At 38.9% G+C, this 14,739-nt stretch overlaps 1 protein-coding gene across 1 annotated transcript in view; it reads left to right on the top strand.

The window, feature by feature from the left end:
• The window catches only part of LOC108878890 (uncharacterized), a 64,468-nt gene that overhangs the window by 46,802 nt on the left and 2,927 nt on the right, over positions 1-14,739 (top strand). The window contains exon 4 of the mRNA XM_051077073.1: positions 9,327-9,532. Coding sequence (XP_050933030.1) covers positions 9,327-9,532 — 206 coding nt within the window. The remainder of the gene's footprint in view (positions 1-9,326; positions 9,533-14,739) is intronic.

Here is a 14,739-nt window from a genome sequence, read left to right on the forward strand (position 1 = left end):
GTAATTGAGATGAGTGTAACTATTTTGTTGATGTGACTACCCCATGACGTTACAGATGACAGCCAAAAGTTAAGATCCCCAGATATGTCATGAAAGTTCTCTTGATAAAGAGACGTAATTGATTCTCTCCCCTTAGTGCATACAGAGACAGAAATAATGTATTTCATTTAGAAAAATTAGAGAAAATATTATTTTGAATACCCAAATTCAAGTTAATTAATTTCTCAAAATTCTATTTAAGTCATTTGCATGAGTTAGTTGATATAAACAGTGTCAACAGCAAACACTGTTAAATTGGCTTTGAGAAAAGAAAAGAACAGAGGTCCCAAACAGATCCCCTGTGGGACACCTCAATGTAAATCAAATGCAGCATGAAAATAACATAAACTACATACAGTTGCACCAACTATTGTATCACTTTCTGTATCACTCAACAATTGATCGACCATCTGCATTAAAGTTGTGATAGTGGAATGACCCTATACACAGACACACACACACACACACACACACACACATATATATATACATACAAACCATTCTTTCAATAAACTTCCAAGGCAGGAGGAGAATGCTGATAGAATGACTAAAGGGTGGCTGGTTCCTTAAAATGTGTTTCTCAATTGTAAAATCTAGGTTATTGCATTCAGCTACTTTAAGACCTAAACATCATGTGCTTATACGGAACGTGTCGCCTGAGAAGCTTCATAAAGCTCTTTGGTTCTACTTTTTTCCTCCAATCAGTAGTCAAGCCTGTTCTTACTTGCATAAACTGCAAATTTATAGCTACAAAAAGTGCTGCACTGTAATTTTTGTAATAGCAGTTTGGTTAGAGTTGTAAATGGAGATACACACCATCCCTCAACCCCCGTGACCCGCCCCAATGCCAAATTTAAACATCAGTAATGTGCACTGGTGTCTGAAATTCCATTGTGAAATGTTAAATTTAAATCTTGATGATATGCATCGTAACTATTGTAATCAGACATCCCAAGCTTCGCCACCATTATTAATTGTCCAAAGCATAATGATTTATTGCAGTCCTGCAGAATGATTATTAATTTTCTGGTTGATTATACCTGTGGGCGGCAACAACAGTGTTCTGCATATAAGCATCTGCTAAATGAAAAAGTATTCTTCACATAAAAAGATGTCCTTGGAGAAACAACGGCTCATTTTTACTTAATCAAACATATGTAAAAGTGCTGTTGATTAAGGGTACTGTGGCATGCATTCACAGGGGAAATATGTAATAAACATTATCTGATGCTTTTCTTTGTTCAGACTTTAAAGGAAAAGAAAACTTTATTTTGCATGCATTCAGTCCAACTAACCGTTGTTCTTTTGCATGCTGTAACTTGGCAAAGCACTTTGGTGCTGCTCCCCAAGCTGCACCTGCACTGCAACAAAAAACGTGCAGCCCCAGTGTATCACACTGGTGTGACACTGGTGGTTTACATTCCAAAGGAACAGCAGAGAGTGACAGGGAGTGTGTGTACAATACAAGCTGCTCTCAGCCAGGCATGTCTGGGTACGCCTGAGCTGCAAACAGCAGGCCAAGTTCAAACTTCATGTCAGGAATCGCTGGGATCTCAACACTTAGAGGAATGCACAGGTGCAGACACTCTGCAGCAGACGATCCCAGCTAACACTTGATCAATTTGACACTTTGCAGGGCTGAGGCCAATGGCAAGTTCCTGTGGGATTGTGATTGGGCCTCTTGCAACAAAAGAAAGAAAGCCCACTGAGCTGTTTTTCCCTGCCTCCGGTCTTGCAGTATCCTGGCCTAGTAAATCAGTTTCCTCCTGCTCATTCACAGCATCACAGCCCATGGTTGTGTAATAACAGTCTTATTCTGATAAGCTTGGCATGGGTATCCAGTGGCATATTAATCTATTCGTGTCAAATTAATCAATGCTGGATCACATGCTGGTGCTCTTAACTGTATGCTTCCACTTACTAATACCAGCTGACATGTTTTATCAGGGATCACTTTTCTGTAGATCAGCGCACATTGGATATATTTCTATAATAGCATATAGTCATTTTGCTGTTGTTTTTATTAATATTCTGTACTAAGCAGTTTTACGGTTAGAGACAGACACAATCTCAGAGGAGGATATCTGAAGAGCTCTATTTGCAGCTCCATTGATCACAAGAGATATCAGTGTCCCTCATACAACATTTCCCAGGACTTTCATTAACTAAATTAAATTAAATATCCAATTAAAGCACTTCACTCATAAAATTAGAGAAGAAAGACATGATGTAGCATTTTAATAGCACTGATTAGAGATGTTGCTTTAACATCACAGTCTTATCATAGATTAGATGTGTATTTATTTGGAATAGTACACCTGACACACTAGTGTTGTGGAGGGATGGCAGCGCTCTGTTCACCCTGTCCACTCAGAAGGAGAGGCAGATTAATTAACAGACCTTTGCAGCCAATGAAGACAGGTGGCAATAATCCTGACAAGAGACAGATATGAAGCCTCTCATACAAAACCAATTTCAACTGCACTTCATTTTTCAAAAGCTCATCAGGGTGAAGAACGACAGAGTTGAACCCGTGTGGCTGCAGAATTTGTTTCTCTCTGATTGCCTTGTCAGGATATCTTATCCGATGGCAGATGACCAAAACCCCACCCTTAGCAGGCAAACTCTCCCTCTTTCTCCCTCTCTGACACACAAACTGTTTCACACAATGCTCTCTCTGTCTTTCCCACTCACATACACTTATGCACATCCTCTCACACTGTCTTACACTTCCTCACAAGGAGCCACGCAGCCACAATTGACCATCCGCCAAGTGGCTGTTGGTGCGCCTGTCAAGCTTTCTGTTCTCACACGCAGCATATTCAGTTTGTAATAATGGGGCAGATTTACTGCTTGAATTTCTTACTAATTAATATTTTAAATAAACCTAGACAAAAACAAGTTTCATCTTTGCTGAACAGCTTTTTGTGTTTTTGCCAGCTGAAATGACAACTTTCACCAGCAGATTTTACCAACCATAGCCAGCTAGTTAGTTAACGTTAGCTCTATGAGTGGTTTGGAAATGCTAAAATGAGAATCCAGAAAAGGGTATGACATGAATTTGAGGGCTATGTGCAGTATAGAGCTGCACAATTAAGGAAATATTCATCTTAGCTACCCACAATTAAATGAACCTGACTGACTAATATTGACCTTAAAAAACACTGCTCCGCTCATAAAAGACTCTGCTGCATATAGAGTCAAGTGTTAGCAGGCAGCCACCAGGGGGCGATCACAATTTTTTCGCTTCCACTTTGTCATACAGCTGCAGGGTGCGTGTGCAGTGCAGTGGCATGCCAAAAGAGAAGGGAAAACATCTATCAGTTCAAAGTAGAAGAGTAACAACGGAAAACAGACATAAAAAGAGGAAAATCAAATGTCTAGAGCAGAGGGCAAAGAGCTACTCCCTCAAAACAGATCTTCATCTGTTGTTTAGAGGTATATCAGATTTAAGCAGGAACAAACAATATTAAGCAAGAATAATGCCCACCACAGCCCCTGTCTCCAAGCCCTGACCCTTAACACTGGTGAACTGGATACTGCATTCCAAGATGGTGGCTCAGTCATTTGCTCATTGGGCGCATACACCAGAAAAAGGCTCTGCATTCTCCCTCACACTGCCTCACAATATAAAGAGAGGGTGTGGTTAGGAAATGGGCAATTCTAATGTCACAACAACTTAAAGACAAAGATTATTCTGTATTTATATTGCATATTTTTGTTTCTTTACTTCATCGAAAGAGCTGCTTCTAAAACTTTTCAGTTGACTCAAAAACGTGTAATGTAAAAGTTAACAGGAATTAGCTGCAGCACAAACTAAATTGTTTCCATATAGGGCATTGATTCTGACTGTTTATCTTGGTTATTGTCTGAGGTATAATGAGGTTATTTATCTGAACAGAATGGACCCCACTTGGTTTGCAGCGATACAGTCAGCAAGCACATCATAGTAATACTACTATCCTTTGGCAATTAGTACATAATATTGTGCTGCACTTCCATTAATATGATGGAGCATGTCTGCAATAGGGATATGCATATATAACATTCTTTCCCTTCCTTTTCGCCACTCCAGCTAACCCTCCTCAAGAGAGCCACGGTGGTCGATGATAGGCTCCACCCTGACTGTCCAAACACTGCTCCCTCAGGGACATTAATTTCCAAGCAGTCCCATGAGTGAGTCAAAAGAGAGAAAGCTCACTGAGCATGAAGAGTAGGGAGTGGAAACCACACTTCTCGATTAAAAAAGTCTATTTTTTTTCTCAGGGTGAAAGTATAATGGCAAATTAATTTCCCAGAGATTAATGTACAAGGTAAATATTTTAGTGCAAGTACTTATCTTCTAAAAAGTCAGATGGACACCTCCTCACTCCCTTCCCCCTGCCTTTCTTTCCCAGTGTGTGTTGAAACAGCTTAGATGCATAAGGAGTCTAATGAGAGAAGAGATTCCAAGCTGCCTGATGGCTCTCATCAATCACCTTTCTCCTTTGGAGGTGTGATACCGGCCGGGGGAAGTGGCCATGGAGGGACGTGTGGGAGGGAAGGCATCAGGCTTTTAATCTCAATAAGTTAATAGACTTTCTGGCCTGGTCCTTCTAAGTAGAACTTCATCCCTGTTGTTAGCAAATAAGCAGCATGCACATTGGAGACTGTCTAAGGAGCAACTTGGCATTTCCACATTACACAGTTAATTTGTGTTGCGCCTGAAATTAGGAGATCTAACTAAAGTTAGTCGATAACCACTTAAAGGTTACTAAGTACTGAGTCATCCAGAATGCAGCAGGTATACATGGTATGATTACTAGAAATATGTGGTTGGTAAATATTTCAGTGGCTGTTATTGCAAAAGGCCAATGTGTGTGATTCCAAATTTAGTTGAAGGCATTCACAGTAATAATCACAAACTCCTTCACCTCACAGGAAAACAATACTATGATGAATAACTCAAGCATGTAACATGCACAAATGTAATGTTGTTGACATCTGAGAGTGGAACTGAGCGTTCGTTAAACCTCTTCACTGAGGACTCATACTTCAGCAAACATTACTAGCTGTGGCTAGTCTGTATAACTTCAGAGTCTGGATGATGTCATTTTTTCATCTTTCTAAAACTAAGCAAGATTGTAAAAAAATTTAAGAATGGATTAAACAATGTGTTTGTCTGCTCTAAGGGAAGTTGCTAATGTCAGCATGTCTTGCTAACTAGCTTACTACCTGAAGTTGTAAGCTGGTGGTATTTCCAAGCCCAGTGGCATATCAAGTGCATGGGAGTCTGGATGATACTATACCAGAATTTAGGCGGCTTTGTTAGCGGCTATGTCATGTGGTTTACCAGATTGAGGGAAGTTATATTGTACTCTCTTCTGTTGTAAAAGTGAAACATATTGTTTGAAAATACAAAAGCTAAAGCAAACCCACATTGTCATTTAAATAGCAGGTCAAACATATCTGACCATGACTTTATAAGGATAATATTGTATTTGTCCCTTTATCCCCTTTGCTGTACAAGTGTGGCTTTATTAATTCTATAATCTCCTTGGTGGACAATGTGTATGTGGTAGTTGTACTTCTAAAGGGAGAGGGGGTAATGTGGAAAATATGCAGAAAATGTATTTGGGTTGACTGTCCGGCTATTAATAATGATTGTGTTTGGATAAATAGTGCCCTACTTTCAGAATCTGTGGATCTAAATATTCCCAATAGGCTGCCTCCCTCCTGTATTGATTGATTGGTACAGTGTTTAAAGGTCACAGTCATAAAACATCAGGATGTAATTAACACACTGTGATTTTTAACCAGTGGTTAATGTATGGAGTGTTGACTTTTTAAGTTATAGCTTGCTTCTCCGTAGTGGTGTTTGGATTAACACGTTATTTGAATTTAAGATTAGATTCAGAGCAAATGTAATTTCTGACGAGACAGTGCTCCTCACCAAAAAGGGGCAGGTAAGTCTGCCAAGCCAGTGATACATATCCTCATGTAGTGTGTCTTTAATCATGGTTTCCTAGGAATAGATGAACCATTGTGTCTCCTTTTTTCCTCTGAACCACTCGCCTCCAAAATACTAAAAACCTGCTTACATTCCATGCAGAGTCACGTGGAGACAAGACAGATGTGGTGGTCTGTCTCCTTATGGCTACTTCACTGTTCTAAACAGATAATTAATTTGGCTGAGGGAATACAATATACAATTTGAGCTGCTTTTAACCTGATTCAAACTGGCCTGACCTTGAATTGACTAAAAGCTGAGATCTCACTGATGGATGTAACGCTAACAGCTTCATTTAAACATGCCTTTTAAGGATTGTCACCAAATTGTGTTCAGTTGCTTTCAAGCATCCAAAACCTTAAGGACTGACCACCAAATTTTAAAGCTTGTGTTTATCAGGTTCCATTCCCTGAATAACAAAAGAAAGCCTTCACTGTGTGGCAACACATTCACTCTTTTGTTACCTTGGGAATTGAGTCTATTCATATTTCTTCTAAGATTGAAAACAGGTGTTTTGGTTTGTGGAGACATTTATCTGAATGTCTGGGCTTTCTTTTGCAAAAAGAATGAAACCAGCTTACAGTTTTTCTCTCTTTGTGTTAGCCCCTGCAAGTAGAAGAAACTGGTTTGCATTATGAAACTAAATGCAAAAAAGATTAATAAATTCAACATTAGCTTTTAATTTATATATGATTAATTTAATAATTAATTTGACAGAAATCTAATTTCAGATGTAATCATTTCTGAATTATTAGTTGCCATGTTCCAAATGAATTGAAATAGATTTTTTTTAATGAAATGACCTGACTGTGATCTACAGCTTTAGATTGTCAAGACTAATGTTACAAATCAACCAGAATGTTTAAAATGTTACTGTCTGATAGACAGGATTCATTTGAAAAATAACCAGTCTACTGACTTGCATCGCTATAACGGCTAAAACTTATTGATCCAGTAGGACAGGGAGCGTGAGCTCAGCACGGGTTTTACAAATTAATTGGCTGTAATGTTTATCTGACAGTTCTTAGTGTACATTCATAAAGATAGTTTGTATTCTAAAAACACAAAAAGGGCTTTCATTTGGCTGCACCACGGCTCCACCTTGAGAGGGAAAAATCACCACAAAAGAACCCAATATGAATTGGAGACCACAACCCAGTAATTTAATCAGAGCGACTAAAATCAAAGGAGGCAAAAGTTCAGGATCTGAATGCAATGAAATGGATCAGTTCCTTAGAACCTACTGACATAGCTCACTTGTGGAGAAGCAAGCCTAGACAGAAAGGGCTGAGTAATGAAGATGGATGCATTCTGTTATCAGGCAGCCACTTACTGGGGCCTGATGTAACCTTAAACACTGAGGATAGCTCAGTTGCACAAAGAATCTAATTAATGAATAGCGGCCATGAAAGAGGACAAGGCAAGTGTGCATTTGCAGATGAATTCCAGACACTAATCAAACGCTGTTCACGTGGTTTGGTTTGTCTCCAGAGCAAGGCAATATTTGGCGAGGATTGAAGGCAGTGTTTGCATGCTGGCTTGATGACTGCATGCTTCAGTGTTTTTTATGTGTGTGTATTTATATGTGTTTTTAAATATGGGTGTTTTTTTTTTTTGTTCTATTTAACTGTTTAAGTGTTTTGTACAGATTTTGACGTACCAAGCCTGAGGTAAAAAAGGACTCTATGTACAGAGCAGGTGTGACATTGCATTACTGAGTTCATTCCAACAATATGGATTTGTTTACTTTCTACTGTAGGGTCACACTACAGTTACTAGGTTTACTGTTTGACTTTTTGGCTCTGTAGCTCAGTGTACATTGACTGTCTTAAACTGGGAACACACTACATAATTAGCCAATTATGAGCACGATTTGGCTTCTACACTAGTTTGTTTAGGTCACCATAGACAGTCAATGCACGTTGCCTTAGATGAGTAGGAAATAATTTTAACGAGTGAGCTGTGTATAAATCCTGATGAGATCCACTCTACACAGTGTGCTACCAGTGTCTGTAAATCACCAAGTTAGACATTAATTAGGCCAAATCTTCTCACAGTTGGTGAAGATTTTAACAAGACTAACAGTTGTTGAAGGGTGGTTCCACACCTCTAAATCGTTGCCCACAACTTCTGTTTGTTCAGTGATTCAAATACAACTGGTGTTGTGCTCATTAACAACTATTTCAGCCAGTTGAAGATACATTTGACCAATTAGGATTTGTAGGTGGGATTAAGACTGATTAAGTCATTTTCCTTCATAACAAGGGACCCAGACAGACAACTTACAGAAATAGGAACCATTAAATCAGCACATTTCTTCTGTCATAAAATACTTTAAAGTGTTATTTTTTTTGACAGCAAAACCAAATGATAATATGAAAACAATGTGAGATGGGTCACTACAGAGAATTATCACAGCTAACTTCTACTTCACTGGTCTTAATAGTGATTTACAGCTCATTGTTTGTTCGGCCTGCAACTTTACTGTTCTGGTTCATCTCACCGCTCTCATAAGATACATCAAGCAGCTGTTCTGAAAACCCACTGTGCACTCCCTGCTCAGCACCAAACGATAGACAGACACACTTAGCAACTAGCTTGTGAATACTTAGCAGCAGAAATTTGCTACCGCTACCACTACTTCAGTGTCAACTGAAAATTATGTCAGATAGAGAATAATTGCTATGATAACAGCACAGTTGTAAAATCCTGTGTTAGGGAATGACAAACTGTGTCAGTGTTATGGCCTCTGATAAGCCTTCAAATTCCCAGGCCTGTTACCCAAACTGGGCTTCTTGGATCATATTTCATGGTCCTACTGATGCCTGAGGCAACAGTCTATCTAGAACGCTGCACATTTGGTCTAAACACGTATTAAGAGTCTATGGCCATGCTGAGCTTAGGTGCTGCAGTGCTAAAAATGCTAAATGCTAATGTCAGCAGGCTAACATGCTCAAAATGACAATTTTCATATGCTGATGTTTACCGCATATAATTATTACCATGGTTCCCATCTTAGTTTAGCAAATAGGAATGCTAACATGTGCTAATTTCAACTAAACAGTTGAGACATGAGACTAATGGAATATTTTTGCAAGTATTAAGTCATAAACTAAAGTTTGGTGAAAGTGAAATTTTGACTTGATGATATTACTAGAGACAGACTGAATGACCAACACTGATATTCCTGGGACCACAATGCTAACATAGCTAAAACCCTCTGCTGTGCTCCTGGCTATGACTGTGTGAAATCATGAGGACTCAGACTTGCATGTTGTGTTTTTCTCTTGTTATCCAGTACCAGCTCCAGTGGAATTCTCCATGGCGGTCAATTAGCTTCCAGTGGCAAACGTGGCTTGTGCTGATCACTGTGTTCGTTTTGCTGGGTCTGGTGCCTTATGTTGTGCACTGCATGATGACTGCCTTCACCAGCCCTCCTCCTCCCAGCACCTTTAAAGTGGCAGCAGCCTCTTTTGGTCTGCTTACAGAGATCCTGCTAATCAAGTGAGTATTTACTTTTTATTTACTCAGTATTTATTAACCTTCATATCTGCACTTTTTAGAGTTGAAGTACCCTTGGTCTGAACTTCTTATGACATGCCGAACACATTCAGAATACTAATGATTAAAATGACGATGATGGTCTTTCCACTCTGGCTGTATTCTTAGATGTGTTTTCATCTTCCAAATGCAAACTGTATTTTTAGGGAATATTTCATTTTTATGTGAGTTTCAAAACAAGAAGTGGTGAGCTTCCGTGTCACCCAAATAATCATCTCTGAAAACATGTTGTTGTCCGACCCCCAACACCCCCCACCCCTCTTGTTTTCACTTAGTCTTCTTTCCCATTTTGATATTGCTAATTGGAACAATGCCTGCGGTTCTGTAAACCATTAGTAAATGAACAGTCTGTTTTTATTAACATCTAACTTGTAAATAATGCATTAGCTTCCTGGCATAAACAATATCTACTCTGTGATTAGAAAGCAACATGACAAATACTGTAATCAGATTACAAATACAGGTTATGTAATTCGTAATTGCCTTAATTGCAGTAACTAAATCAGGCAGCACATTACTAAAAACTATTTAGTGGATTACTACAAATTGTGTTTGAAAAAAAGAGTTATATTATATATATATATATATTAATGTGACTTTACTGACTGACCTTAATCAACTGAATGCTGGGATTTAGACAAGCTCCCCTGCTTAATAAAATTCACTGTAAAATATGATGGTAGTAGGAGTGATGTAACCCTCCAATCAGCCAAAGCTCCTTTTCAGGCCTATAGCATAATTAAAACTTTGTGTTCTACATCTCCCCTTCCTCCAGTATTTGTCTTAACTAAAAAAAGAGGCTGTTTGTAATTAACTCAACAAGGCTCGTAACTTTTTTCCCCCCATTAACCGCCTTTGCAAGGAATGTGGCTAGTGAACTGGTGATTAATAAATATGGTCGCACTGGTAATGTGCTTCTGCATCATTATGTTGTTGAAGCCCTTATCCACGCTAGTAATGAGCTGTAATTTTATGACAGGAAATTGGTTTGTTTACAACACATTCAGCAGCTTCAGACGAGCTGCATTCTTGGCAGATCTTGGCTGCAGGTATTTGCCCATTGTTTGAGTTGAAAGAGGTTCAAATGTGTTGTCGTGCTAACAGTTATATTGTTAAAGTACAAACACTTTGTTAATGTCCAAGAATCATTCAAAATAACCTATTATTACATATTTATGTTGTTATGAAGCATCAAAGCTTAAATCTTACATGAATTCAGTGGAACCATGACTCAGATGAGGTACTCTATAATATATGGAACAGAAACATCATTATACACATCCTTGTATACTGTAATACATATTCCAGTTTAACATGGAACTTTGGAGGTATCCCACTACACTGAACAGGTTTGCTGTCAACTGATGTTTGCATTATTACTGGTACAGTGGGAAGGTTGGTGGGTGCCCTTATTAGGATTGGTGGGCCTTGTGCCCCGTGGTGCTTGTTCTGCCTGGGATGTGCCAGCCTCCTGCTGCCCCCTGTCAGGGTGCATCTCAGTCACTCTTCAGCCCCAGGGGGGAAGTCCTTCTAAGGCGCAACCCCCTCATCTTTCACCCACCACACACCCTGTTAATTTCCCAGAAACAGGGCTTTAAGACAAAGATAAACAGGTAAACAGTTGGGAATGACCTTTTTATTATTTGCTAGTGTTGGATCTGCATTTGTTCTCATGTGATCATTTACACTGACTCTTGATAAAATGGTTACATGCAGTAATACCTGTCTAATGGCAGGGGGGCTAAAGCTTTTTGCTAACCTCCCAGTGACTGAGCCTCTGTGTCTCCGTTACCTGTTGTCAGTTGCCATGGCTACAATACCTCTGTGACAAGTTTAGTTTGCTGTTCAGCAATTAAACATTGTAGTCATAGTGTGAAATTGTTCATACAGGACAGGTCTGAATAAATTAGATGAAATATTTTAACTGCAATGTATTTCCAACATAATGTAAAGTTATGGTTATTGTGTAAACCTTTAAAAAATGTATAAAATCTTTTTTGGCTCCAGATAAAGTGCCAAATTGCCTCAAGTGACATCACTTGAGTCAGTGTAAGTTGGGTCCCAAGACTGCAACTTTCTGTCTAATGCTACAAGTGAAGTTAAAAAGAAGTGAGTTTACCAGATCTCTGTATCCTGCTCTTCATCTTTGCTTGAGTCTAGAGACTCCGGGCTACATTAGCCGTTACTTTAGCAAAATACACCTCAATATCTGACTGAACTGTCAGCAGTCACATTGCATTGTGGGTAATGTAGGCATTGCGTTTGGAAAATGAGTGTAATGCTAAAGAGAGTGCTCTTCTAAAGGACAAGGTTTCCAGTATTTTATGTTGTTCAACAAATTTCAAAATACCAAAACCAACACTGAACTGATCCTACTAACAGCTAATGCCTGCAAGTCCAAGCCTGTTGTGTCTTATTGCTGTAAGTCATAGAACTCCATTGTTGTTCAAAAACTTTTAAGACACATCACCATTGCACTGGCTGATTGGCTCCCTCATTACTGTGGACACACACTGTTCATTTTGTGAATCTATCCCTAAAACACTGTCCTGCTGCTGTAAATACTGCCAAAGAAGCAAAAGAGCACCAAATGTATATCAACATGCAACTGAAAGTAATCCCTTACAAGTGCACTACAGTGCCCAGCTGTTTTAAAATAAAACTATATGACTTGTTTTTAAAAAGAGGTCTTTAATACGAACCAGTGAGCTTGAGGCTGAGTACCTCAGAAAACTAAAGTGAAAACTAAAAACAAATTCTTGTTTTTGACAATAAGAAAACTATAGAATAATGCTAGACTACTTCTGTATGGTAATCACTACATTTCTGTTTAGCTTTGTGTCTCTCCTGTTCAGTTACAAAAAGAGAGTAAGTTGTCCTGCTAAGACATGTTGTCAATACACAGAGTTTCGTTCACTCTGGCTTCCTTTTCAACATTTTAACCTCCAAAATAATCTTTTTAGCCCTCTTCTTCTTTCTACAGGTCTGTTATTGGACAGATTCACAAAGTCACATGACATTTGTCAGGCTTGAACTGCCTTTCCGAGGACTGTCACACAATATGCACCCTCTCCTTCCTTTACTGTCATGGCAGGAGTCGCGGCACTGAGACAGTGCCCTGACCATGCAGCTCTGCACTGTGAATTTTTATATGCCATTGCCTGGAGGTTAGAAACTCTCATTATGCCGTGTTAGATTTATTAAAATAGATTATGGAAATGTTAATTAAGTCATTAATTACATTATTTAAGCAGCATTGACAGATAAGGGAGTGTGTATGTGTATGTGTGTGTGTGTGAGGGGGGTGTCAAGCTCCCTGGGTGGTTTAAAAGGATGTGATTGGTGACAAGGGACACTGTGGAGATGGCGTCTAACCGCTAGCGCTGACATGATACAAAGTGGCCTACACTGCTCTCTCACCTCACGCTACTGTCTGCAGCAGTTTGCAGAGCTGCCTGAGGACGAGTAGGTCATTGCCCTTTAGTAGATATAAGTCTACACAAGGGTACAAATGTGCTTTTTTGAAGTAACAGCTACACATAAGTTAAGAGAATTTGGGGAAAGAGAGAGAGCACAGAGCTTAAAGTATACACATTCTGCATTCTGCTTTACATTTTTCCTCTGTGTGAACGTTTGAACAAAGCATTTGCTGTGACATTTGAGCAAAGGCCTCAAACCATATTTCCAAGCTGCTCCAAATGAAAACACAACGGCACAATTGCAAGATGAATTACCCACGAGTTGATACTATGGACTCTCTTATCTGTTGACAGTTTAGTTACCACAAAGCACAAGAAATGTGTTTTCCAATTCTCTGAGAATTGAGCTTTTCTTTGTCCCATCAAACCTATATTAAGGGAGGGAAAATTGCTCTGATCACACTTGATAAGAACAAATGATAGATGTTGTAAACAAGCAGAATGCTTCAATTCTGATCTGAGGCATTGATTTGCCTCAGTAGACAATTACTGTGTGGACTGAGGTTATACATTCAGTCAATCTACTGGGAGAGCGATTTTTTTTGCCTTGCTGTCCAGTGTATTGATTTGTATCAAACAGTTCCTAAAAATGTTAAACTGTCAAATTACAATATATTATTGAATTCAACAGATGAAAAGGTACATGGGGAAATAATGAGTACCAGTCTTGATTTCTCTGATCCTCCCTCAGGTTGCCAGGCAATGCTAAAAGGTGTCTGTCTTGATATTAAGTGGCTGCTGATTAAAGAAAATGATACAGTTTGAGGCCGTCCAACCACCTCAGAGTCAAGTTATCATGATTAGCACCTACATCAGTCATATGAACCTCATGATAACTATGTCATTGCTGAGACTGTTGATGTGCATGTATGCAAATGCTCATTACTCCTTAAATATTGCCAACAGCATCACTAGGTGGAAATTATCAGATGTACTTGTAACCTTTTGGCCAATCACCCGGCAGTAATATACTGTAACAAAACTGTTTTCCAAGAATAGATTCATATACAGCTAACTTGCATTGAAAAAAAGGTCATATGGGCAATATGACATGAAAATAGTTCAACTGAGCACAATGTATTTGCAAATTGCCAATGCAAAGAGTTTTTCATTCAGATGGATTTCATTTGTTTTGCGCTCCTACCAACTAAAAGCTGCTTTACTCAATGCTTTTATATCAATAGTGCATGAAATGGCTATATGTATGATGTGAAAGGTCGCTCATAGTGACAAACCCACAGAGAATTATCACTGACTCTGATCTTACTTTATGGAGCTTTTTAACATCTGTCAGTGCATTGTTTTTGGTTTTACTGCTCACATGATCATTCTTTTGATCTTAGCTGCAGGCAGCTTTTTCAGCAAAAGCTGTCCAGCTGATGATAATGTTAGTCCAGCTACAGAAAGCAGGGACAGAACTAACAATTTATCGATTGATGTTGTTGTCTAAAAAATGTCTGAGTGAAAAATGTGCACCCAATATTCATAGAGCTCAAGTTGACACTATTTACAAACTTTACATTTAGAATAATATACAACAGAGAAATGCATCTAATCCTGACATTTTAGCACTTTTCAGCTCATTGTTTTGGTTTTATGCTGTGCAACTTCACTATCTGGCTTTTTTTTTGTGTTCTCATTAACATTGTTTCCAGCCACAGCAGGCAGCTG

Source organism: Lates calcarifer, linkage group LG17, assembly GCF_001640805.2.
Source record: "Lates calcarifer isolate ASB-BC8 linkage group LG17, TLL_Latcal_v3, whole genome shotgun sequence".
In the NCBI taxonomy this organism is placed as follows: Eukaryota; Metazoa; Chordata; class Actinopteri; family Centropomidae; genus Lates; species Lates calcarifer.